The sequence below is a fragment of the Balearica regulorum genome, chromosome 8 (genome assembly GCF_011004875.1).
Source record: "Balearica regulorum gibbericeps isolate bBalReg1 chromosome 8, bBalReg1.pri, whole genome shotgun sequence".
NCBI classification, from domain to species: Eukaryota; Metazoa; Chordata; class Aves; order Gruiformes; family Gruidae; genus Balearica; species Balearica regulorum.
The window spans coordinates 8,098,687-8,124,452 of NC_046191.1; the positions used below are offsets into that span (position 1 = coordinate 8,098,687).

The 25,766-nt window shown below is 39.5% G+C and overlaps 1 protein-coding gene across 1 annotated transcript in view; it reads right to left on the reverse strand.

Moving 5' to 3' along the window:
- Positions 1-999: 999 nt before the first annotated feature.
- The window catches only part of ELAVL4 (ELAV like RNA binding protein 4), a 65,760-nt gene continuing 40,993 nt past the window's right edge, over positions 1,000-25,766 (reverse strand). The window contains 5 exon segments of the mRNA XM_075759444.1: positions 1,000-4,465; positions 8,835-8,873; positions 10,279-10,504; positions 10,897-11,050; positions 21,542-21,643. Coding sequence (XP_075615559.1) covers positions 4,138-4,465; positions 8,835-8,873; positions 10,279-10,504; positions 10,897-11,050; positions 21,542-21,643 — 849 coding nt within the window. The 3' untranslated portion in view covers positions 1,000-4,137.

Sequence of the window (25,766 nt, forward strand, 5' to 3'; positions counted from 1 at the left end):
CATCCAAAGCCCATTACTGTGCCCAAGGTAGTCTGAAGTGGAATATAAAGTGAACGCACTTGAAATGCCCTCCCCTAGGTGATTTTCCATTTATGCAGCAGGCTTGCTAATTGCAGCAAGATTGATTACCCTTTCAGGAAAAAAAATATAAAACTTGATTACTTTGAATGAGTGTGAGTGAAATTTGGTTCTGATCCCAGCTGGGCAGGAATTGTTTCACTAAGACTTTCTAAAAACACTCACATAGCATCAGTGTAGTGAACCAGGGTTGTCTGTGACTACTTTCATCCAGTGTACATTTGTGATACTCAAAATGGGGACAGAACCTCACCTACCAGAGCCTTAAAACTGGCAGAGTCCTTTCTGTTGTGTTACATGTGTACAGGAACTTTCTTATAGTGAGCTGTATGGATGGGAAAAATGGGTACTGTACATGAATGAGATGCAGAAGATGAGGAGCCAACCTTTAGTGGAAGCAGGGAAATAATCTGGATCAAAACTGGCCACTCTGAAGTCAGCCGCAAAAGGCCAGTGCATACAGTCACCTTTCTGGCATGAGAGCATCTACACCGTACAGTGATTTTCATCTCTCTACTTTCCTGTGTAAGGTACACAGAAGGAGAGACAGGGGGAAAAGTTACAGCTTTTGTTAGCTAGTGTACACAGTGTTATTTTATAACAAACACTGTTTACTATGGCGCATTCTTAAATGGAAAGTGCAGGGGTTTTTCTAAATGGGCTGGTGCATGTTACACTATGTTGTAAAGTGTGTGTATGTATATATGTATATCAAAGGTGTGTGTGTGTATATACATATATAGAGATGGATGGAAGGATGATGTTTTTCAGAGCCTACTCTTTAAAAAGAGCAAATTATTAACTTCTGTATTTTACTATGGAATGGTAAGGTTGATTTAAGGATGAATTAAGCAAGCTGTAAATTTAAGAACAAACTCATTCTGTGGCCTGAAATTAATTATTATAACCAACATGGTAACTTAATCTCACAAAAACACGAGTTTATTAATAGGTGAAGGAGCTGAAGAACCACACAGGCCATCCAGCCCTCTGATATAATTTTCTAATCTCAGTTACGAAATTCAATGCTGCAGTTTTACAAGGTACATATTCTCAATTAGTGAATGTTACAGAACATAAACATGGAGTGAATATTTGTATTAATGGGATTCAAACAAGTCAACTGAAAGAAGTATCAACTCTAGTTATAACACATGGTGAAAAGAATCAAATTTGGAATGTGATCATACTGTTGTACAGTAGATATGTACACTGTTTCATATTGCATGACATTCATAGCATATTCATAGAAAAGTCAAACTAAATGATGGTTTAAAAGCTGTATTAATGCTGAAATTTGCTTGCTACTTTTGTTAAGTGTTGCTATGTTGACTGAGTTAATATTTTCATTGTGTAAAAATACTGTATATAGTAGAAATCCTTATCTTCCACATTCAAGTAAATAAAGTTACAGTTTGGTATTTGGTGTTCAACATCTTAAATTAAATGGCCGATTCTTTCTAACCTTCAGAAAGAAAACCAGATAATGAATACGCTCAACCTGGTTTGACTAGTACGTTTCTCTCGAAGACCTTGCTTCTGAAATCACACTTTAACATCTGCCTCATTTGAGGTGCGGCTGGGATTACTAAAACATCTGAACACGGTGAAAAAGGTGGGAAGTCCATAGCCATTCTACACACTTTCATTTATTGTCTGGACAATTAAAGTACAAATAATTCAAACACAACAAGGTTATGAAAAAAACATTTACAATACTTTCCCTCAGAAATGATCTAAACTAGCAAGGTTAACATGAAGTCATTCATTATAACTAAAGTATACAACTGCCTGGTCCTAAGAAAGATTTTTTAAATTATTATTATTATTCAGATAGTAAAACACATCGTAGAGAAAAGATTCTGACATGCCTTCCCCACTAATGCTTAGCAAATGCATCAAAACTTTCCCAGCAAACTGCGCTCATTCATAGCAGATGATGTATAAAGGTTTCCCTGAACATTGAATGAGTGTTCCTTTAAACTAAAATCTAACATTGTTAACGTAAAAAACTGATAAAATTATGATGCAGCCTTTGCTTTAGTTATTTGTCTACTACAAAAGTTTGCCTCTTCAGTGTGAAAAAACAATACTTAGTCTACATGCAGTTAGTGGGTATAGCATGGAAAAAATGCACAAAATAAGCACAAGTTATAAATAACCATAACGTTTTATTACCATTAAGACTAAACTTGTATTGAAAAGATTTTATATAACAAGACAAGAAAAGCAATAGCAAATTTAACTATCAACTAGATTATGCATAGCGAGTAACTGTTTCTAGTACTCAGGGAAGAGCATGACCCTTTTTTGTTTTAAATATATAACCGTACAAAGCACAAACATACTAAAATGATCAGTGCACTGGACATGGGAGAGCACCCCCTCAGTCATTTTGTTCCCTTAGCTCTGTTTTCCCCAATCTGAATTACATTAAAATAAAGACCCAGTTGTTTTCTTTTCTACTGTGCAGTAAGAAAAAATATTCACAACAAACATGACAATATATCAAACAATATTTCTACACAAGTTACCTTGATACCTCTGTCACTTAAGTATCATAAGAAAACATTTTAAGACATATACAAACAAAACTAGCAAAGTGTTACAACTTATAATAAATTAACCAAAAGAAAAAATAACTTTATATATATATATATTTATATTATATATACACATACACACACAACAAAATGACACAATAATATGCTTCTTCCCATAGTTTAAGTAAACAAATAAGTAGACTAGCCAAACTAGCTATATTTGATTTTGGCCATATGCATCACATCGGCAATTAAATAAATAAGTGTTTCAAGCAACATAAACAGTGTTCCAAATGTGCCAACACAGCCCAATTATATTAGCTTGGGCTATAAAGTGAATTTGAAAATTCTTAACAAATTTAAAGCAAATGTATTTTTTCTAAACACATTACATTTAACTATGATACTAAGATATGTAAATAATTTTGTAGCACCTACTGCTCAAACCAAGGAAGTTTTTGATCAAAAAATTAATTTTTTTAACTTTTGTTCTGCTGATATCCCATACTGATGACTTAAAGAAAAACCGTCTTGCAACTCATCTCCTTGCTTTTGGGTTTTGACTGTGGGTAACTGCGTGCCTGGGAAGAACACTCTCCCGTACTGTATTTAATATTTTTATTACATGCTATGAAAAGATACGAAGATCATCTGTTTGTAGCCCATCCTTCAAAAAACAATCTACTAATCCAGTTTAAAACACACATCTTGATCTCTAAAAAGTTACCAGTGCAGTATGAACATGACAAAGTTGTCAATTTCCCCTAAATTAGCCAGTCAAAATATTTTTTCTCAAATCCAGATTCTCTTGTAAAAATTCTTTATATTTTATAAAAATAGATTTTTCTTGAAACCCATTTTCAGCAAAGAGACCACCTCTTTGGCAACATTGTTAATGTTATTTAAATTGTTATGTCATCAGGTATCCCCCTTTACCCCATTCCCTAACAGAAGACTGTTTAGTTCACATGATACAAAAGAAAAAAGGAAAAATAAAAAAAGTTGCAAAATTATGTTGTTCTTTTTGCAATTTTTATTGTTCCTCTTTAATTTGTGGGGGGTTTACCAATCTGATTCAATCAATGTTTTGAAAAAAAGAAAAGAAAACAAAAATCTTTTTTCTCGCTTTTAATCCCATTAGTTTGTAAAAATTGTTTTTGTTTTATTATTTTTTCAAATGAGTGAATGGTCATCTTAAAAAGACCCACCTTCAAGGAAGGTAGTAAAACTAGCTGGCCGGGTAAAAATCCCTGCACATTGTTATCTATGTATATTATATTCAACAACGACAGCTATGAAAGAACATTCAATGCATCAAAGGTTTTTTTTTTTTTTTTTCTAAGCATTATAAAATCCTTTCCTGTTCCTCACAGGATATCCAATGTTTTAATACTTAGGCAACACTGGCTTATAAAGTCCATGGTTGAATATAAGCCTTGAAGAGTTTTTTTTTTTGTTTTGTTTTGTTCGTATATATATTTATATATATATATTTTAGTAAGTAAGGATATGAAATTCAGGATTTGTGGGTTTTATTGGTTTTAAAGGAAACTTGCAATACTCTGTCTCCTAAACGGTATCCATTAAGGCTGGCAATCGCCATGGCAGCTTCGTCGTAGTTGGTCATGGTGACAAAGCCAAATCCCTTGCACTTGTTGGTGTTGAAATCACGGATCACCTTGACATTATTGACTGCTCCAAAGGGACCAAACAACTGCCACAGCACGCTCTCATCCGAGTCGGGAGACAAGTTGTAGACGAAGATGCACCATCCAGTCCCAGTGTGACCAGGGATATTCATTCCGACAAGGCTCGTCATACCATCAATTGTGATCGGAGAAAACCTACCAAGTAAAAAGAGGGGTCTATTCTAAATAGATCTCTTGGCACAAGCTACATGGAACCAAGACTTTAAAATAAATAAGCCAAAGTCAACCAAGGTTCTTGATCCTATCCCTGGAAGATGACTACACAGTCACCCTTGGTCTCTAACGCCTACTGCAGTAGAAGGGAGCTGTACTAAAAAGAAAGACCAGATCTGGGCATAAATGCATCTCCCTTCAAGGATAAGCCCTACTTAGATGTACACAAAGATCTAATACAAGAAATGCTTAAGGACAATCTAAGGTGTCAAAAAGGGCCCACACATGCTGCTATCAGTAAGAGTTCATTTGAAGAGGCCTGTAGGAATTTCCTGCTTATTCCCATCACTAAAATAATGTCGTTTCAGGGCAATGAAGAGCTAATGCTTTACTTTTGATTAGTTTGCAGTGAGAAACCCCATAAACTTCAAGACTTATTTTAAGGGATTAGTACGAAATGCCATTGTCACAATTCAGGTATAACAGTAGCCTCTTTGCAAAAAATACTATTAGATTTAGAGAGATGTCTCTAAGTGGTAGATTTTAATTCTCCTCCTAACATAGTCCTTAACTGACAAACACTGGGAAAAAAATCCAGTTACTAAGAGTCCTTACGCTGGCCACATATGAAAGAAAATTTATGCAGCAATTGTAGAATAAGTAAAACAGTGCATAAATGTAATTAATGAGCATGTCAACTAATACCTTCACACTGCGAGATTCACATGTGTGACAGGCTCTTAGGTTCTTCAGAGAGTCAATGTGGAGAGACAAGCTCCTAGAAATCTAATACAACACCCTAACTTTTCCCCTGTTGTCTTTTGAGACTGTTTTCTTAAACATCTGAATTGGGAAGCTGAAGCCAGGTAGCGTGCTTATGAACCAGAACCACCATGGTATAATATGGGCTGGATAGGATCTATAGCGGTCATCTCATCAACCTCCTGCTCCAAGCAAGACTAACTCCTCAAACTAGATCTGCTGCTCATGGCCTTGCCGAGGACAGTTTTGAAAGTCTCCAAGGATGGAACTCCACTGCTGGAGTCCCTGCTCCAGGGCTCCACCACCCTCACTCACTGCAAGTGATTTGCCCTTATACTCAGTTGAACTTCACCTGCTGCAGCCTGGTCCTGTTGACTCTTGTCCTTGCACAGCTGACCTCTGAAAGGAGCTCAGCTTCACCTTCTCTCTCATGCCTCTCGTAGGGAGCTGAACACAGCAGTCAGGGGCTAAACTCTGCGTTTGCTTTTCCTGAACTTTGCCACATTTCTCCAGCTTGTCAGGGTCTCCCCACTGGCAGCCGTGGCCAACAGCATGGCGACTGTCCCTGCTCCCTCACCAATTTAGTGTCACCCATTAATGCAAGGAGGGCGCATCACAGCCCGTGACTCAGGTTATTAATGAAGATGTTAAGCAGTATCAGCCCTCAGGATCAACATAATTTTCCTTTCATCAGTTTGAAAAAAAAAATGACATGCTTTCTGAAGCTACACTTTGGGATATGTTTTAAAATAACAACTGCACAGAGGAAATGTTTTAATAAAAATCCAGTTTCACATGTACCTTCAATATGATGAGTTTTAATACCAGAACTGAGTAATAATTCCTCAGGATTTTTCGAGTGACAGCTGAGGGAGGAGAAGGGGGGAACTCAGTGCTGCTGAGTGAGCTCTTGCGCTCTCCAAAACTTCTCCTTTCACACTTGTAATATTTCCACATACATTTAGCTACCTGCACAGTATTATGCAGTGTGTATTAAATAACCATAAAAGAAACTACACATTTGATGGCTGCTCACCATTCTGCTAACTCCTGATGGCACTTTATATATATATAAATTCAAGGAAAAAAAGACACTTGGAATGTACATCTTAAGCTGAGGAATGCCACTGGGGTGTAGCTATGCTGTAAATGAACAGTTTGCAAATGCTCACAGCGTTGGATCCTCAGACATACAGGTTTGCAGACGGTTTATTAAAAATACATGGCAATTTTCCAACTGAACTTCACTTTTGCAAATCCTACTCTCAACATCTTTCAGTTTCGGTCCCTCATAGTCAAACTAGTAACATTCTCACAGTGGTTCAGCACAGCTCTAACACACGGTGTTTCCCCAACTACTGAAAACAGACGGCTGGACAAAGCCAATTTATGCTGCTCCTTCCACCGTACGTGGAATTGTAAATAAGGCAGCCAGGACTGGGAGCTTGTACAAGCCAACAAACTTACTTTGAAATTTGGAAGATGGGACATGAAGCCCATTGCCGACAAGTGCCAACTGTGCTAGTAACATACATAAGCCAAATGCTCCTTTTCTGCAATGTTTAAATTTAACATGAAGTACAACACTAATGTATACACTACCCTGTAAGTGGTGGTACTGTAAAATCTGTGCAATGCAAAGCTGTGGACATCACACAGTATGTTATAAAGTTTTGCATTTTTAATGAATGCTGCACTGATGTAAAGGGTTAAAGCTTCCTACAGTTCACTGGAGAGCAGCTTTTCCCTGGAAGCCTTTCGGAGCTATGCAGCTTCCAACTGTTCATGTTCCATGAGCACAGGAGCTGCTGTAAATGCAAGAAACTACTGCAAGCGTATTGACACAAATACAAGATAACCTAATGCGTAAGTAGCTTTGCTACTAGTGAGCTATCTGAAATTAGTGTCAGCAAACCCCTTTTTCCACATCGGGACATCTCATTTTCCATCAGTACCACACAGTTAACATGGGGAAAGAATGAACCGACCCCCAAACCCAGGAACACTGCACTAAGGATGTTTCAGAGGCAAGTTTCAGGAAGGTTTTATCAACACGGTATTTTGTGTGACCATATGCCTGTAAATACAGGGTTTGCTGGTACAAGTTTTTAGGATTTGCTGAGAGAAGACAACTACTAATTTAAGATGCCTACAAAACAACTTAAAAAAATCTGTTGTGATTTAAGACCAACATCACAGGCTGAATATTAAGTAAGCAGATGCATAACCTAAAACGACAGGTAACTCTCTCTTTCCCTCTGTAGGTGAAACCCAAATTCAAACCCTCACTAGTTCAGACTAAGCCCTGTCTGCCTGTACCACAGGCCAGTCCGATTCCAGGGAAAGTAGCAGCAAACCCTGGAAAAACTCCTGGAACAAACCCACCCATCTGACACCAACTTGTAGTTGAGGCTGAGAGTTTTGCTGTTTTTTGGCCATGTACCAAGAAACAAACGAGAGGAGAATGCAGGAGAAGCGGTGTGTGACAAAATCAGGTGGTAAGTTCTGACTCATCGTATCACCATCACCACTACGGGTATCAGGAGTGTAACAAATGTACTAGCGAACACCAGGAGTGCTTCTGGGAAGATACACCGCCTCTGTTTTGACTACTACTTTTGTAAGTAGTCTTAAGATTTGTGATTTGTATGACAGCTACTATGGCAGTAGCTAAAACCCATGTTACTGTCCACTACTAGCTAGTGTAAAGATTATACTTACCATACCATTTCACCAGCTTTAAAAAAGCTCAAATAATTTTCAAATGTGGTGAGTAGACCATTTCAGGAGATTAAGAAGTATTTTCTCATCTTAATTGTGAGGGGTGGCTGGACATCTTACGGTAACATCAGGAATAAGACTACACCTTTATTTTGCTGTAAGGTTCGCTTGCGTTGATATGTGCCATTAGAAGAAACACTAACAGCACGTCAGCTCATTTTAGCTATCAGATCAAACATTGAACATACTCATGAAACAGCATAAATGTTTACAAATCAGCTGAACTTTCACACATGCGTGCACATACACATGAACACAGAGCTATTTTAAAACAAAAAAACAACTATCAAGCACTGAGAAAATTTCAAAGTATTAAACCTGTAACAAAAGAAACTCAGGGCTGATTAAGGTGCACACAGCTATATTTATAAGTTAAACTTGTGATGCCAGATGCAGTAGAAAGAAGGTCTTAACTGTGAGATTTAGACAACAGCAGTATAATTCTGTTTTCGACTTAAATTTTCCATTATCAGATCTGCCATTAGTTAAAAACTTAATAGTTCTGATTCTGGAAAAAGTGCCATTTAGCAGGACAACTGCAGTTTGAATGCTTATAGCTGTTGCACCTAAACCATTTGAGAAGCCCACCTGTAAATAAAAAAAGGTTGAAAAAACCCACAGAATTTGCATGTGTGGCCTTTAAAGTAACAAAACCAACTGAAGTCCAAACTTAAAAAGAATTTGACATGCTGGTGGAAGAAAAGAAGGATTTAAAAAAAAAAAATAAAGTTAGTGAATTAAAAAAAATAAATTGTAGCACCAATCTGTGCCAACACGGACATCTGGCAATCTGTGGAATTCTAATTACCTCTTTACGCCATAGGCCATATTAAGCAAATTGTCCAGCCTGAAAAGAGAAGGAGGGTCTTTGGGTTAATGTCTCACAGATGGCAAGATCGCTCAATGGAACTATTATTAATAGCGTTCCATTTTCAAAGAAGAAACGTTCAACAAGTCTCCCACACATCTAAGGAGCCTAACAACTCCCAGCCTGCTTTGTTAAGTCTGAGGTTGTGCTTAAATTTCCACCACAGCATTTAAAGTCATTTTTAACTTGTTTACACTCTTAGAGTAAACCTTTATTTCCAGGGTTTGGTTTTAAAAAAATCCACTTCTGATTTGTCTTTTTTAGACTATATTAGTATGAATTTTTTGCAAATAATTACACTGTTCAGCTTATATTTACAGTTAACTTGGAAGTAAAATGTTACAGTCCAAAATTGCTGGAATTGGAAAGATTCTGGATTCTAACTGCTTTAGCGTAACATGTTCTCCCCACTATGTTACATATATTTAGTATTAATCTTCCATGATACATCAATCTAAATGACCACCAAATTTTGCAGAATATAATCATCTGCTTTCCATGGGAGCAGGCTAAAGCCCTTCTATCCACAGAATGATTTGGTAGTAACCTCAATGGACACAGCTGCATGCCAAGATACAAAAACAAGTGTAAATATAATGTATCCGATGACTGGCTTTTTAAATGATCTTTAATTCATCAGCACTTTTCATCACTGAAAAAACTAAAATGACTTTCAAATAATTCTGCAAAGCCAGTACGCAACTCAGTTATATGACTACATCCAAGTTTTCTTTTTCTTGAAGGCAGACCTTTTATTAGAATGCTAGATTGCCTAAAAATTATTATCAAATATGAAAGTAATGAGAACATCATGTATGGCTAACTCTGGCTTACCTATCAGATGGAAACAGTATATGCAGAATACAAAGCATAAAACATCCCTGAGAGTATCTGAAGAATCAGACCGAATACTAATACAAGGTCTCTTTATACTAAGAGCAGATATCTCAGGCTAATAAATTTAATGACACTGCTGCTGACTGGAACAGACTCAGCTTTTTTCCTGCTACCAATCCACTGTCATTAACATCAAAGTCTAAGCTGCATCAAAACTGTAATAATATAGCAGAAAATAAAAGCATTACCTAAAAAATGAGAGAGAACAGGATAGTCACTGCTCATTTGATTATCAGTGTAACTCTATTCTGTCCTCCCTTTTTCTATGAGACTTCATGAGATCTGATTGTACAGTACTTCAGCTGTTTTAGTAAATACAACATGACTACTGCTGTCAGCAGATTTTCCTCCTCATTCTCCAGGAAAGAATATTTAATTTTACAAAGAAAATCAGGTCAACCTACGCAACTAAAGCATATTTTCCTGCGCAGCACCTGCCCCACATTGTCGTCACTGGTGGAACGTCAGTTCTTTTCCAGGTAATTACCTGAATCTCTGAGCCTGGTGGTGAAGCGGTCCAGGGTAGCGTCTGTTGGGAGACTGATACAGCTGTGAAAGGAGTGCCTGGCTTGTTTTCTGGCTGGGGTTATTGGCAAACTTCACAGTAATTGGTTCTGTAGCACCACTAGGCTTCTGGCCATTTAGTCCCTTTATGGCTTCTTCTGCCTCTATTCTCTTATCAAAACGGATAAATCCCACACCTCGAGAAACCCCTGGGAAGTAAAAACATGTGAACAGATGAATGTTTGTACGAACAGCCTCATCTATGTAACGAACAAACCGAATGTTGGTTTTGGCTTCACAGAATACACAGCTTGCAAATTAAAAGAAGTCCTATGAAGAAAAATGCCCTTCCCCAGCTGTGTTCTCCAAAACCAGCCCCCACCACATTTAATATAATGATTTTAAGTAAACAACATTCTGCATTTTGAGATCCCTTGTTACAGAGGCAGCAGTTTTGCCTCCGAACAGTTATACTTAGAGAACCAGGTACTACATTTTTACACTACAGTCATGTTGTCTTAAAGCTCAACTGCCAGCAAGCGGTTACAGTTTTGCCATTTCCAGAAAACCATGCATATATTAAGAAAAATTTTCTTTTAACCTGTGACTTGATCAACCAGAATCCGTGAGGTGATGATGCGCCCATATTGTGAGAATAACTGCTCTAATTCTTTCTGGGTCATTGTTTTCGGAAGGCCGCTGACATACAAGTTCGCATCTCTGATCGAAGCTGAACTTGGACGGGCATATGACACCTATGGATTGAAGAAGAGGAAAGATGCATTAGTAAGCTGGAGCCACCCATTGCATTTTAAGTGGATAGATTATTTTCTGTTCTTTCACAAGCAATAACCCTCAAGTTCAGACACTACCTGTGCTGCAAAACCAACAAAGCCAGGAAAGGCTGGAAGAACAAAGGAAGAGCTAGGGAGACCTTAAAAACAGATGCAAGGGTTCTTTAAGTGCAGGCATAAAATAACTACTGTTCGGAGGTAGATTAGTGTGCAGCTTCCTACGCACGGCTTTGTAAATTTACCCCTATGAGTTGTGGGTGTATGGATGATTTACTGTATCCAACATGTAATAACCTTAGCACATACGTAGCACTCTGAAGTTCCAGTACGTTTTATTTTTCCCCCCCCCTCCAAGTGTCTGAAACAGATCAGGTTATTTGCAGAGTGATCTTTTGTGCTATCTCTCTTTGTTGTTTTCATCCTGAGATGGCAAGATCTGTTGTGGATGAAGAGTACTGGTGAAATTAGACTAAATGAACATCTGCTCAGGGAACCGTATACTGACACTCATTGTCATATCTGCAATTTATCACGAGAAGTTCCCTTGCACTATAAGCCCCAGAACCAGACCATAAAATATTATGGCGAAGCAAACGAGAAAACCTAGCTGAGGCACTGCATATATGCTGTTAGAAAATTATTAAATCAAGTCTCTTAACTGCTCCTCTACCTATGAATCAGATTTGTAATTATAATATGTGCATAAAAAGCCTTCTGCACTTTAAAATAATGTATATATTTGGAATACACACATTTAACATAATAAAAATACCTCCTGGATAAAGCCTAATAATAAGTATTCAGCACAGATCATGAAGAATTACTTTGCAGCACATCTGAAATAACATTAGATCCAAACCTGAATATTTTGCACTTCATCTTGATTTATTTAAATATAAACAGATCAGTATTCCCACATTATGTCTTAAAAAGTGTCTTAGAAAGAAATGGGGGGGTCCCATCATGAATACAATGCATTCAGCAACTGTCTTTCCTCTTCCCCAGCCTTAGACCAAACACAAATGATGTCAATTGGATGTCTTTATGTGTTTTATGTGTCAAAGAGTTGTCTTTATGTGCTCCACACCTAAAAATAGATGTTGACTCAACACAGAAAATGATGTGAATGACTAACATTTGCTTCCACAATCTTCTCTGCATAATAGCAGACAAACTCTAAAGATTCTAGATTTTAAGGTTTTTGGCAACTTCTTTATGACTTACATGTTTGTACATAACCTTTTAAATCTAACAGTTACAGAGAAGGCTTGAGAGAGGAGGTGGAAAAATTTAGGGAAAGAAATGTGAAAAAGAGGTTAGATAAAACATTTGCATCAACTGAACATGCTCAGGCACAGCACAAAGGCACAAGCAGACGCAACGAGCAGAGAAACCTTCAGGTGCCGAGATCAGCGCTGAAAGGGAGAAATCTACTGGGGTGGAAACTACTTTGCGCCTCAGCGATTTAGGACCTCACAGCCCCTGAGCTCCTGAAGAGGTACAGCCTTTAAGTCATTTAATCGCTGGTCCCAAACACCCCTCCTGACACTCCGCAACCAGAACACACACAGTACCGCTTGGCTTTTAAGTAACTAAGCTCAAGCTAGGTGCTTGGGGAAACCAGGAAAAACCACACTCTGCTTTCACCTTCAGACACCATGCCAAAAATGACCAGTTTGGACTGTGCTTGGTTTGGTGGTCTCACATCGGTGGCTTCTCTTTTACACCCTGTGCCAGGGCATTTGGAAAAGCAGACTCTGTGCTCTGCAAACGCCTTACCTTGAGAGGTTACTGTAAGGGTTCAGACACCTACAGTTTAACCTACTTCAGGAATTAGTTTAAAAAACACTAAGAGCCTCTCTGGCATAGGGGTAGGGACCTTACCTATTCCTTAAAACTGAGAGCTGCAAAATTAATAAAGTTCCTGGGAAAACAGCCAGGGGTTTCCTCTGGGTTTTCTCACTCTGGCACATTCATTAACCAAATGCCACATTACAGGGAAGATGAAAAGTACTGAGATATGCAAAAAACACTACTTCCCAGAGCACCAAGTGCCTGACTTTTTTTATATATACACATAGTTCCGCATACAAAAAAAGCTCAGCTCTTGTGGGCCACGTAGGCACACGGTGGAAGGAGAGACTGCACACACAAACCCATCTACTCACAGCACAGGTAACATCTATCGCTGCTCACGTCTAGTTTTTATTTCCTCCTGCAATCAAATGTTCAGGTTGCAGGGGAGCCTGACAAAGAAGCTCCTAAAAGCAACTCGGCCATCTTGAATATGAAGGAGAAAAGGTTGTGAGCTGAACAGACTCAAGGCTAGTAATGTCAATTATTTATCTGCTTTTGAATCTTTTTCATTTTCCTTCTCAGGTCAGCCAATGACAAACCAATCTGTTAGATCACGCCACCCTGCTTTCAAGCTATTATTCAGTTAGTGCTGAGGATGGGATGCCTTCCTGTGTATTAGCTAGCAAAGGAAGAAATCACCCACCCTGACCCTCCACCAGATCAGAAGCTCCTTGTGCTGTGAAAATTAAAATGGGAGCCAAAACCAGCTCTCATTTTATCACTGAAAAACGCAAAGCACTGGGTGAGGATGCCGCATTAATTCTTTATATTCACACTTAAGAATGACTTTTTTGCTCACGGCAGTGTTAGCACCCTATAATGAAATAGTGTGTTGAAAAAAAAGAATATGGAAATCCTAGCAACCACCAAAAAAAAAATCAAATAAATGAGCTGGAGAACACCAAACTACTGTTTGACCCAGGCATTTCTCAGCATTAAAATGTTTGTCCATTTGTATGACAGTTGGAGGTCGAACAATGGTGTTATATTTCACCGCATAAGATCATTTAGGAGTTCTTCGGTCAAATTTGCAAGGCAGATAATAAAATATCGTACAATTCATTTTATGGCTTGCTGGCCTCTGATGTTAGTTTCTATAAATATAGATATACTGTGAAAAACATTTCCTAGGATGTTTCTCATCTGACATTGAACATTAGCCTGTGTAAGGGCTTCTCTTCGGCATAAACACCAACCTCAGGAGTCTGCACCACTGTCTCTGAACACTATTGCAGAGTCATAAGGTCCAGCATTTCATAACTTCCATGGTAATGCACATTTTTGTTCAGGAACACAGAAGATATCTCCAAGTTAAAGTAACTATCTTCCCTATTGATTTCCTACCCATTTTCCCATATAGAAAACTTTTTGAAAAATGTCTAACCTCAGGACTCTTCAGAACATAAATTGAAGCGGTCTGGTCTTTCCAAGCCAGAGCCCGCAGCAAAGGCGCCTGGAGGCATGAACGCATCCCATTTGTCTTAGAGAGGCGAGGTGCTGGACACGTAACAGCGACCATCTAAATGCTGACACTTAACCACTTCACTGCTGCTCAGGCTAAGAGATGCCTTCAGTTGTATGCTAATCCTGGATTTCTCTAACATTAAGTCCATTTCTAGAAGCCTCCATCCAAAAGTCAACTCCTGTCTGCTCCAAAGAGGAACAGCATCATCCTTTCCTGAAAGGATGTGCTCTGCCACCCTGCCCTGCTCAAAACATCTGCTCACAAGGAACCTAGTGCCTCACATCTTTCAAAACTTCTCCAAGGAGATGCATGTCTTGCTCTGCACCTCGTGTTACTCACCTGGGGAGTCGGTAGAGATGAGTCAGAAGCCTTTAATCAGCGAGTGCTGCATGGCAGCACTGCATCCACAGGGCACCCAACTGCCCACCGATGGTACCTGCAATCCCCAGACACTTCTCCAGCCACAAGCAGATAAGGTGCCATTGGTGTTAAGTGACTCCCCACGCAGCTTTCAAAAAAGCGTGTAACATTCAAAAATAATCAGCTTCTTGGTGACCTTAATGCCAAAAGATTTTGCTTTGTGTCTTTGCGTGACACACTCAGAGGTAGGATTTCTTGCATGACTTTTGGGGTGAGTCACTTCACTTTTTTGTGCCCGAGGTCCAAAGGTATAAAATGAGGACAACCCTTCCTCCACTGCCTGCCTCCTGTTCCACTGGTAGGCATTGGAAGTGCTTTAACACAATTAATCAAAGAGCTTCACATGTGTAAATAAGCACAATCTCACTTGTTTCACACACATACAGAACTAGAAGCAAAATCTGCTTGACACCAGAAGATGGGCTATGGCCAGAAGAGACATGTCCCCACAGTCACTTCCAGGCCCTCATCCATGCCCTAATTTTGTGCAAACACACAGATTTGAGAAACCCTCCTGTAAAAGCTATGTGCTTTGTCAGAACAGGCACACACAAGAGCCCTCTGGTCCAGAGGCTGAAGACTAGAACCTGGAATATTTTCATATCCACCACTTACACTGCCTTGTCCTTTCTCTTTGCCAAGCCCTTGGCTGGGGGGTGGAGGGGAGTGACAATGCACTTTATGTTGAGTGATTCAATGCCATTTAACAGGGATTAATTATGATTGCAGGTAAGATACAATGGTCTATACCATCATTTCAGGAAAGACATCCAGAGATAATAACCTAGTAGTACTCCAACTGTATCAAGAGCAAGGCTAAGAAATAATTGCTCCAGCTCCGAGGAATAAAAAGGACTCATCGGCAAAACTGAAGCTGTTAAAAGAAATCTCGATTACGAGAAGATGCACAAAACTAACAGCTAAAGACTCCCTGGTACCTGCTAAAAGCAGCAGAGCCAGATCTGAACCTTCAAACACGGCACTGAAGTCCTTCAAGCCACAGCATCACTACGGGCACAAAGGGTGGAGGAGGATTTGTTAACAAGCACTACAAAGTCCAAGAGGTTACACAGACAGAGGCTCTTAAAGAGCAAAACCAAAGTAAACTTAGCTAAAGGCTTTCCGGGTCTGCGGCCTCTTTAATTTCTTGTCCAAGGCTTTGTCCCAGGGTGCAGCAGTCACAGCAGATGCCCCCTCTTACCACTAACTGAGCTATCACGAAACGGAACAAGCAATTGCCTGAATTTAAAAAGGAACAATAGAACAACTACATCCCAAATCCACAGCTTGCAAATGCCTGTAATCTGAATTTTGAGGGAAGGAAAGGAACACATGCTCTTTTACACCTCTACCCTCTACAAAGCTTTGCTGGAGCTCAGGGGAAGGCAGCCGAGCGCGCCTGAAGGCAGACGATGAGCCGGCAGAGCCCATGAGGTGCAGCACACGCCGTGCTCTCTACACACAGGGGGCCCAATGCAACTGCATTCACGGGAACCTTAAAAATGCAAATCCCTCTTTGCCACAGTCCAACATGCTCAGATCCTCCTAGCATCTTCCAGACCCTGACCTTCCATCTCCTCTCCCTCACAGAACACCTAAGCCCCCTCCGTGCCTTCCCCCGTATTTTTGTTTTTGCCAGCTCCCCCACAGATCAGAGTATCCCCAGATCTCTTGGTACACCCTCCCCTTACCACCCGGCCTTGCACAACATCTCATGTCTCCACTGGGAGAAGCAGCTGCAGGTGGTGGCCAGGCAGCTCAGGGGCAGGTAGCCCCCAGGGAGGCTATGGGAAAATATGGGTGGAAAACACAGGGGTTTTGGCAGAGGATTGCACCAAGGGCACCCGACACCAGAGCTCTGCCGCCGTAACTATGAGCAAGCCAGCGCTTTCTGGCTGCAACTCAAAATTATTGGGTTTACCTCCCCCCCACCTCCGAAGCGATTTGGGACAGGGTGCAGAGCACGCAGCTCTCCCCCACTGCTCGCTGCTGCAATGTTCCTGCCTCCTCCCCTGCCTTGTGCTTCCCGCACCTCCTTCACCACAGAGCACGACTGGAAGGCAATCTTTTTGACAAATGACTTTGTAGGACTGAGAAGTCCGAGGTTGCTGTTATTTGGCTACCCTACAGTGACAGGACGGTTTGTAGTTTTGCAGACAAGTACAAGAATTAACATGGACAGATTTAGAGCCTGAATTTTGTAGAAGTATCTGGCATTTTGAAAAAAAAACCCAGAGAAACCAAGATAAATAGCAAGATCTTTGAGCAGTAATGTTACAATATTTCCAGAAACACAGGAGTACTTTCTCCCACAGCCCTATTCACTATATTTTAAATTAGGACCATACAGTCCTATCGATCAAAGCCGGAGAGTAAAGCAGAAAAACATTCTGAACTAACAATAGGAAGTGCTAAAACAGCAGTAGCTGTATTACATGTTATTTATTCATTTAACTGAAAATTAAAATAATTAGAGAAAGAATCATTACTCTGGTCAGAGGCTATCTGTTTGGTATTTTATCATCTGTTAGATTTGATGGATTTAAAAACTGGAAGGCATCAAGGGCTCCGAGAACCCAGATTCCTTCGTCCCTCACTGGAGGCGTCTCCCTTTGCTCCAGCAGTGCCACAGCATGCTACCTGCTCCTGCGGGGGAAGAAACCAACCTACTTCTCGGGCAACAGAGAAAAGGAAGGAGAGGGGGACACAAGACTGCGCTTCAGGGGGTCGCTGGCTCTTTTTAGATTTCAAGCTTCCTTTCAAAACTCTGTTCCAGCAGTCCCTAACATGAAGCCAGGTCACCTGCACCCCCATGTAAATTGTAAAGCTCTTCCTTTGCATCCTTTCAGACGCTGTCCTTTTTTCAGGGCAAAGCAGCACAGTTTAAACAATCTGTACCCTGTGCATCACACGTCTTATTTTCCTTCTGATATTTGATGCAACTGAATTGCCAGGCAATCTTCAACAGCAGCAGTGACCTTTCATATGCTTTTATGGATGGGCAAATTTAATTTCTAAAAATAGATTCAATTTCTGGAATATATATTTATTTCAACACATGCTGTATCTTCCCTCATTCTAAGCTGTTTTGTAGAATTATATCAAGCTTTAGCTGTAAAAATAAAGTGAAGCCCTTCTCCCTCACAAGATGATGATGATGCTACGAAATGGCGTAAATAAAATATGCACTATGATCAGCTGAGGAGGAACACAACGTGTATAACCTATTACCACCAAACACATAACACTTCCTTCAATGTTTTCCCCAAACAGATATTCTGTAAATAGTCACCTCTCGACTTTGACTTGAAAGGGCATCATTGACTTAAATAAAATGCACATAAATTTTTTAGCTGCTACAGTGAAAAGGGATTATTTATTGTTACAATGAAATAATAAAAAGAACATTTCTTCAGTTATTTTAGCCCGCACATCTGAGAGCGGACTGTGCCTAGCTGTTTTGCTGATCCTGCTATAAACCCAGTTCCTCCTGTGACTGCATGGCTTGTTTTGCAAGGCATCAGGAGAGAGATAACATTAAAGCTGCTACGAAAACGTTACTGAAGTGAAAAGGACAGGATTTGGGGACACATGTATTAAAAAATATATTTTTTAAATAACAGGAATTAAGCCTTGTGTGGTCAAAAAAGGAGTACAAATATGATCCCCTCAAGCCAGCTCATGTTCAGTCTAGGTGCAAGGGACAGCAGAGCCCACAACTGTTTAAGCAAGGAGATGGGATGCAGCCAGCAGGACCAAGGTGACCTTGGCAAGCAGAAGTAATTTACCCCTGTAAAAGGGCTTTCACAGATTATTCATTTCAACTTTCCATCAAAACAGCTTCCAAACAAAAGGTAGCCAGAGAAATGCTACCTGCAGGGCTGCAGCTACCCAGCGTACATGGGTAGAGGCCAAGGTTCAGCCTATCCATCAATAGGACATCACAGATTCATTCTGGGACATAAAAACCCACCACGCTCATGAAGAAAACAAAATAAAGTAGTGCTCAGTATTTTTCCAGCTCAATGTTATTCTAGCATTTAATTAAATAATTTTTAGCCTACGAAACTATATGCCAGCAAAGCCCTTTCTATACATCTTTTGAGACAGGCTTTTCTAGTGCACCAAAAGTGCATTTTTAATAGCTGTAAAGGGCATCTAGCTAGATTAAAGTCATCGGCTCTGATAATTAAATATAGTAACTCCACGAATTAAAATACTTCAACCTTATAATGCATCGCAGCGAAATGCTGGAAAGAGGCATGTAGGGGCAACAGGCGAGCTAGGAGACTTCAGTGGTGCAGAGTACAATTTTTCACCCCTTTGGAAGCTAGGGAGGTCTCCAGTGACACAGGCACCGCTGGGAGCGGTGTAAACAAAATTCACCACTGTTAGCGTGAATGTTGGGAAACCTTCATCCCCGCTCAATACCAGGGAAGCAGACCTAGTTTATTAAGATTTGTAAGACCAAAACATAATTAAAAATACAAAAAAACCAAGGGGGTAAGGTGAGGTAATCCCATGCAATTCTGCAATTAAAAACTGGGATGGAAACTGCCAATTAGATGTCCATGTGTCCAAAGCTCGGCTATTTGAATAGAAGGCTCCCTTGGGTTGGTTTTAGGCAACTGCATAAGTACTTACTTGAAAACAATTTTATTTAAAAAAGCCTACACAAATCTTCCCAACCACTGAAAAAATCATGCAGCTCCTGTGCATGTAGGTTAGGTCAATCTCTTTGCTTATTACTAGATTTTAACAGCTTTCAAGAGCCCAACAAAATGTCACATATTCTATAAAAGTCTACTAGTTATTTATAAGCATGAAAACCCCAAACCTAATAAACTACTTGTGTTCGTAATATTTATATTGACTTGAAAAAAAAATTAAAGAAAAAGCATTCTGCAAAGATGTTTTAGCATGGGAACTTCCTGAATAACAACAATCTTACTCTACATGACGAAAACGAAGGCATAATGGTTTACTTTTGCACGTGAGAAATGTAAAGTAATAATTGGGGTGGGTTGGAGTTTTTTGAGGCCTTTTTGTAGCTTCTATGTTTCCTGTAACCTCGCAATATTGTGAATACAATAGTATCACTCTGGCTCACAAAATCAAAAACACAGAGGCAAAGCAACACAGGTACTTAGGACAAGAAGTGAAGCATCTTCATTAATGCTGCATAATGTTAAAAATCTAGAAGTGCTGCATTAAGAACTGATCTAGATTTTTCAAGTTCTACTGAGATTTTAATGGAATATTTAGAAGATAGGTTAGTACCTTCAAAATAGTATATTTTTCCTGATAATATGCCTTTAAAAGCAATTTTGAGGGCAATTTACTGCTCAACTTCTCACTGCAAGTGGAAACTGCTAAGTCCGAGCATGCATTTCCACCTGCAGCAGTAGATAAGACTGTAGATTTTGCTGCTTTGCCTTACATATTCCTATAAGTTTTTCCATTTAACTGTACAGAACCATGCTGTGAGCATTTTGGTATATGGCCCACATATACCTATATGGGATGGAACCTGGTTGGGCTAAGGGAGGTTTGGAAATAGCCTTCTCCATGTAATCCATACAGCTACTCCAACAGTTTCATAACCCTTAGCTCAGGACTTCTGCTCTTCACTAATCCAACACATCTGAGAAAAACTTGCCTGAAACAATCCTTAGAGATGCACAGGAATCCAACAAACATTTTTTGCTTTAGGGAACACCACTTTGTTGAAACCAAAATCTTTAGTGATAAAGGGTAAGTACAAATAAAGTGCTGACTATACGGTATCTTTTTTGCAAGATACAAAATCACTGACATTATTTGTACCAATATTTTCAAAAATAAAAAAAATCTATTTTATATTCTTTAGCATTTTCGGCTTTGAAGCACAAATTAAGTACAGAAGAAAAATTAAGAAAGTGGTACAAATCAAGAGATAGCATTTAAATACTGTAAAAGCAGTTTCAGATAATTTGAATCAGGTCTGCTGTTTGTTTCCCTTCAATTTTTTAATTCACATTCCTTGCGCCGCATTATTTGTCAGGATTTGGGATGTGGAAGTCTTCCGTAGGCTGTTTCAAGAAAGCTTTATCAGCCATGCAGCAAAAAAATGTGACAGTGTAGAAACTTGCTTTTCTTCTGAGACCACTAAAGAAGGTCGTTGAATAACTAATGGTCTATTACAACAATGAAATGAGAGACTTCAGTGGGATCTCTAATCCCTCCAGTTTCTAAAAGAATAAATCAAACTAAGGATGTGGAAATTGAGAAATTTTTTTTTTTTTGAGAATGACATTTTCTAACTGGAGAGAAACATACTTTCAACACCTGATAATGACCTGACTGTCATTAACAGGTCTGTGTCAAGGTATTTACCATTAAAACACAAGAAGATGTGTAACTTATGAATACAGTCACCTACTTCACCTCTGTTTATGGATAACGGTATCACTATGGCTGTTTTATTCTACATTTAAGCATCACTACAATGCTTAAGGAGCTTCCTCTTACTTTCCTCCCTTTAACAATAGCAGCAATTTCAGAGAAGAGAGATTTCACCTTCTGCACATCCTCTCACTGTTCCAAGGAGGAGCTCATTAGCAAACCACCCCTTACAATGGAGATTAAAATAGTGATGACATTGCCAAAAACCACTCCAACCACTTTCTCCACTTCCTAAATTGAGCAAAAGACATTTTGTATTGTCTTACCTTTATGGTTTTGGTCTGGAGTCTGAGTCCATTTAAAGTGTTAATGGCTTTCTCTGCATCCTTTGGATCAATATAGTTAACGAATCCATACCCTAAACTCTGCCCTGTTGAAACACAGGAAACAAAAGAAAAAAAGGACTCAGGTTTTTTAAGCACAGGAACAACTTCCAAGGGTGGGAAAGACAATCTTCTTACACTGTTCATTTCGTCCCTGCTTTCCCCTATGGTCTCTACGCCGTTCTTCACCATTTCGTTATCTCCTTAATACAGTGGAAGCCAACATTAAAGTTTAATTGCTGCTCTGAAGATCCTACTTTAAAAGCAAAAAGAAGCAAACCCCCACCCTGCCTTCCCCAGGAGTTTGTTTGAAAGCATGTATGAGGCTTGACAGCAGCAGAATTGTGTAATAGTTGTGCCGAGTTACTAATAAATGACTGACCTACCAGAGCAGTAACGAGGCGACCTCTTAAAAATGATAAAAAAATACATATAATTTTGCTACTGTTTATAAACAAGTTTGTAAGTGTTTAAAATGCAAAAATTAGGAAACTGTTTTAAGACTAACCTTGAAGCAGCTGACAGAAACAGACAGCCACCTTTACGTCTCATTTTAGTGCTCAGTGAGCAGGCAGTAAATCAGAAGAGAAAGGACAGATCAAATTGCAGTAGGGTAAGAGACCACATTAAAGCTTTCCTCTGGGTATTAGAGATGACGGCAAAACCCAAACAGTACAACTGCTGCTGCGCACGGGATGGCATGAGCCCACTTTAGTAGCCAAAATAATTTCAACAGCTTCTGTTTTATTAGCAAGATCTGTGTTTGTGTTTGCAGTAGGAAGAGGAGACCTGGTAAATAGCTGGGATAAGTAACATGGAGCTGGAGAGGCCGTGCTGTTAGCACTACAGATGCTCACTCACACAGCACAGGGACAGAGCTGTGGGTCTGCAACGGGCTGCGAGAACCTGTACTGGAGCAGCACCCCTTTCCCATTCCCAAGTACCAGTTCTGCAGCATCAATTCTATTAATGCAACGCGAGCCGCTTCCAGATCCCTTCCTCCCCAAGCCCCTTCTCACACACTCTTCAGTGTATCTGGAGAACAGCAAACCAAAAGACGACCTGCCTCTGGGCACTGACGTGCAGGGGATGCAAGTGCTCCTGCTCACAGGCAGCGAGAAAGCAAACATGTGAAAATCCCTCCCAAGGAGAAGGACAGCACTTGCGAAAGATTTCTATCCACGGGAGCAGCAAACTGCGACCCAGCTCCTGCTCACCAGGAGCAAGTGGAGGTTGGGAGAGCAGCTGCACACCAAGTGCCCTGCCGTACCCTGGAGGCACGGATCCTGCCTCCCAAGCACAAAGCTTTGTTTCTTTGTCTCCTGGACTACAAAAAAGCATCTGTGTGTTTCTCAAAGTCAGACGCCACCAAAAATACAGCGTTTGCTGTAACACAAATACAGGGAGCGCTTCTGTCTTACAAAATCAGATCAAAGCACTAGAAGCTGCTAACTATGCGATGGAAGACCTTAAAAATCCATGGAAACACTGCAGTTCATGCCTAAAATGCCCACATGCAGGCGTAATGATAAGAAATGGCTGTTTTAAACTACAATATATCTAGGGAGCAATTCCATCCAGTCAATTTAACTTCAGAAAAAAAAAAAAGCATAAAAACATACCCAGTCTTCCTGGAGAGCTGAATTAATCCCAACAAAAATATTCTTACCCAAGTTACACGACATTAACCAAGAATAAGCTGAAGTCTGACTGAGCAAGAAGCCTGGAGCAGAAATACTGTAAAGATACTTTCTGTGCCATGCCTTCCTCTTCTTGTCTACCTGAGATATTTCATACAGCCCCAGTCCCTGTGCCTCTGAACTAATCAGATCCTGAATATATTTTTAATTCTAGGCAGAAGGAAGCCATTCTCTAGAAAACAAACCTCATTTTACAGAGGAAGGGAGACACAAGGATCAAGGCTTGGACAACTCAAGTTATCTGGTGTGTGTGTAATATATACATATATGCATACACACTCCTGTGTCAAATTGTCCCATTAACCATTTATCAACCTTCAGAGGTACATGGATAACAGGAGTAGCTGATGCAAAGCCCTGGGATTTGCATCAGTCTGCCTGAATACAGGCTTCCATGGCCAGTGCTGTTATTCAAGGCACACGGACTGACCAACCCCTACAATATATACAGTGATTTTTAATAATCGCTCGTAGGAACATTCTCACTTCTGTCAATACTTCTGCAAGGAAGAGACCATGGATAACAAAGCTGTAGACAACACAAGCTGTAGGGAAGGGAAATAATGGCAATACAAGAATGATATGAAAATTTTATAGACCATTCACTCCTTTCCTTGGAGTTCTCCAGTAACGTTATTCAAGTTATTTAAATATCATCTCCAATTCTCACTACCAACTGGAAACATAAACAAATATTTTCTCCAAGGTGAAGGATAAGGAGTACCACAACAAAAAGCTGTCTGCATGTATGCCTGCAGAACCCGGCTTAAAGAAAACAATTGCATTGTCATAAAATTTTGCTTAGAATAATAGGTACACAGAAACATGGTTTCCTTTTGTTTAGCATATACTCCTGAACATCATGAAATATATACAACTTGTAATAGAATTTAAGGCCTGTTACTCATAAGCTATTGGTTGTAATTTCATATCAAGTATATTGGCTGAATTCTATTCTCACAAAAAGGTTAGGGTGGGTCTACTGAGCATTCTGAGCACTGACTTTGTTAATCCAAAAAACCCCCCAACTCTTATATTAAAAACCCCCCAAACCCCACACCCTTTGCAGCCTACTGAAATCCTGGCGCAGTTGTTTCAATTAGCAAATTCCTGTTGTTGCTTTATGCTATACACTTCGCTTGGTACCAGTGAAGCTGAAGGGAGAAAAATCTTTGTTACGAGCTTGCCACTTCAGGGGTATATTTTGTTTGGTTTATTTTGTATTTTCAAGCATCTCCCCTAAACACCAGCATTTAATGGAGACAGACACCTTTCCTTTTCACCTCAAAAAACTGAAAACAAACACAGAAAAAATTATTTGTGAAAAGCTTTACGACTGCTGGCAGACATTATAAAGTTTTTAGTGTGCTTATATTTACCAGCTAAGAAACAAACAAAAAAATTATATATCCAGCTAAAAACATTTTCAAATTACTCTCAAGAACAACACACCTTACGTCAGACAAAAACACAGACTCTAGATATGAAAGAACTAAAAATTACTACTGGTAGAGAAAAGAGAAGTATTTGTTCTAGAATATGGTGAAGCAGGATGAACTTTCAAGTTTTTTTTTCATCATGTACTCTTATTGCATGTACTCAAAAAGGGTAACATTTCTTTGGACGCAATCTGGCAGCACGAAGCAAGCAGCTGGACCTCTCAGCGGGATGGCACACAGACACTGAAGTTCATTCCCATGCTACACTTCCCAGGAACAGCACTGTAAATAGTAAATATTTTCTGTGATTTGGAATCCAATAATTCATTGCATGCTGTGATTCAGTAGGGCAGGCAAGAGATATTTCTAGATGATATAACAAGGTGGTGTTTTGGGATCACTATTGCCATTGCTCTTTCTGAATGTTTTCTCTAGCTTGCAGAAAATGCACAGTGGACCTCCTATGATCTGGTAAAGAAAAGGTCTAAAAGTGAGCAATAATAGGATTAAAAATTATCAAGGACTTGACAGTCTTAAAAAAAACACATGCAAAGCCAAGCCCAAGTTGGTAATGTACATATTTCATTTTTTAGAAAGCTCCATTTCAGAGCTGAAAAATCACCAAGATTAAAACAAACCATGAGAGAGAATATGGAAAAAACAATATACCCTGTTTATATCATTTATCCATGCATCCAAAACCTGCAGCTATAAAAAAGGCAGTGCCATTTAGAGACCTGTACCTGCCTTTACCTCCTTTGTAAACTAGTCTGCTGAGGACAATTCTCTATTTAAATTAAGAGATAAAGATAAACCAGACAGAAACCAATGTAAGTTAGAACAAAAAAATCTTAGCAAAACCAGAAACAAACAAAAAACCCAGAAAAAAAATCTCTGGCTAGTAAGGGTCAGAGTGACAAAAGCTGCTTCTTTTTAGATTACAGAAAAAAGATCCCTTAACACTCATGCTGACTGATCAGCAGATAGTAACGGTACAGAGAAAATAGATGTGTTATGTACACCTGACAA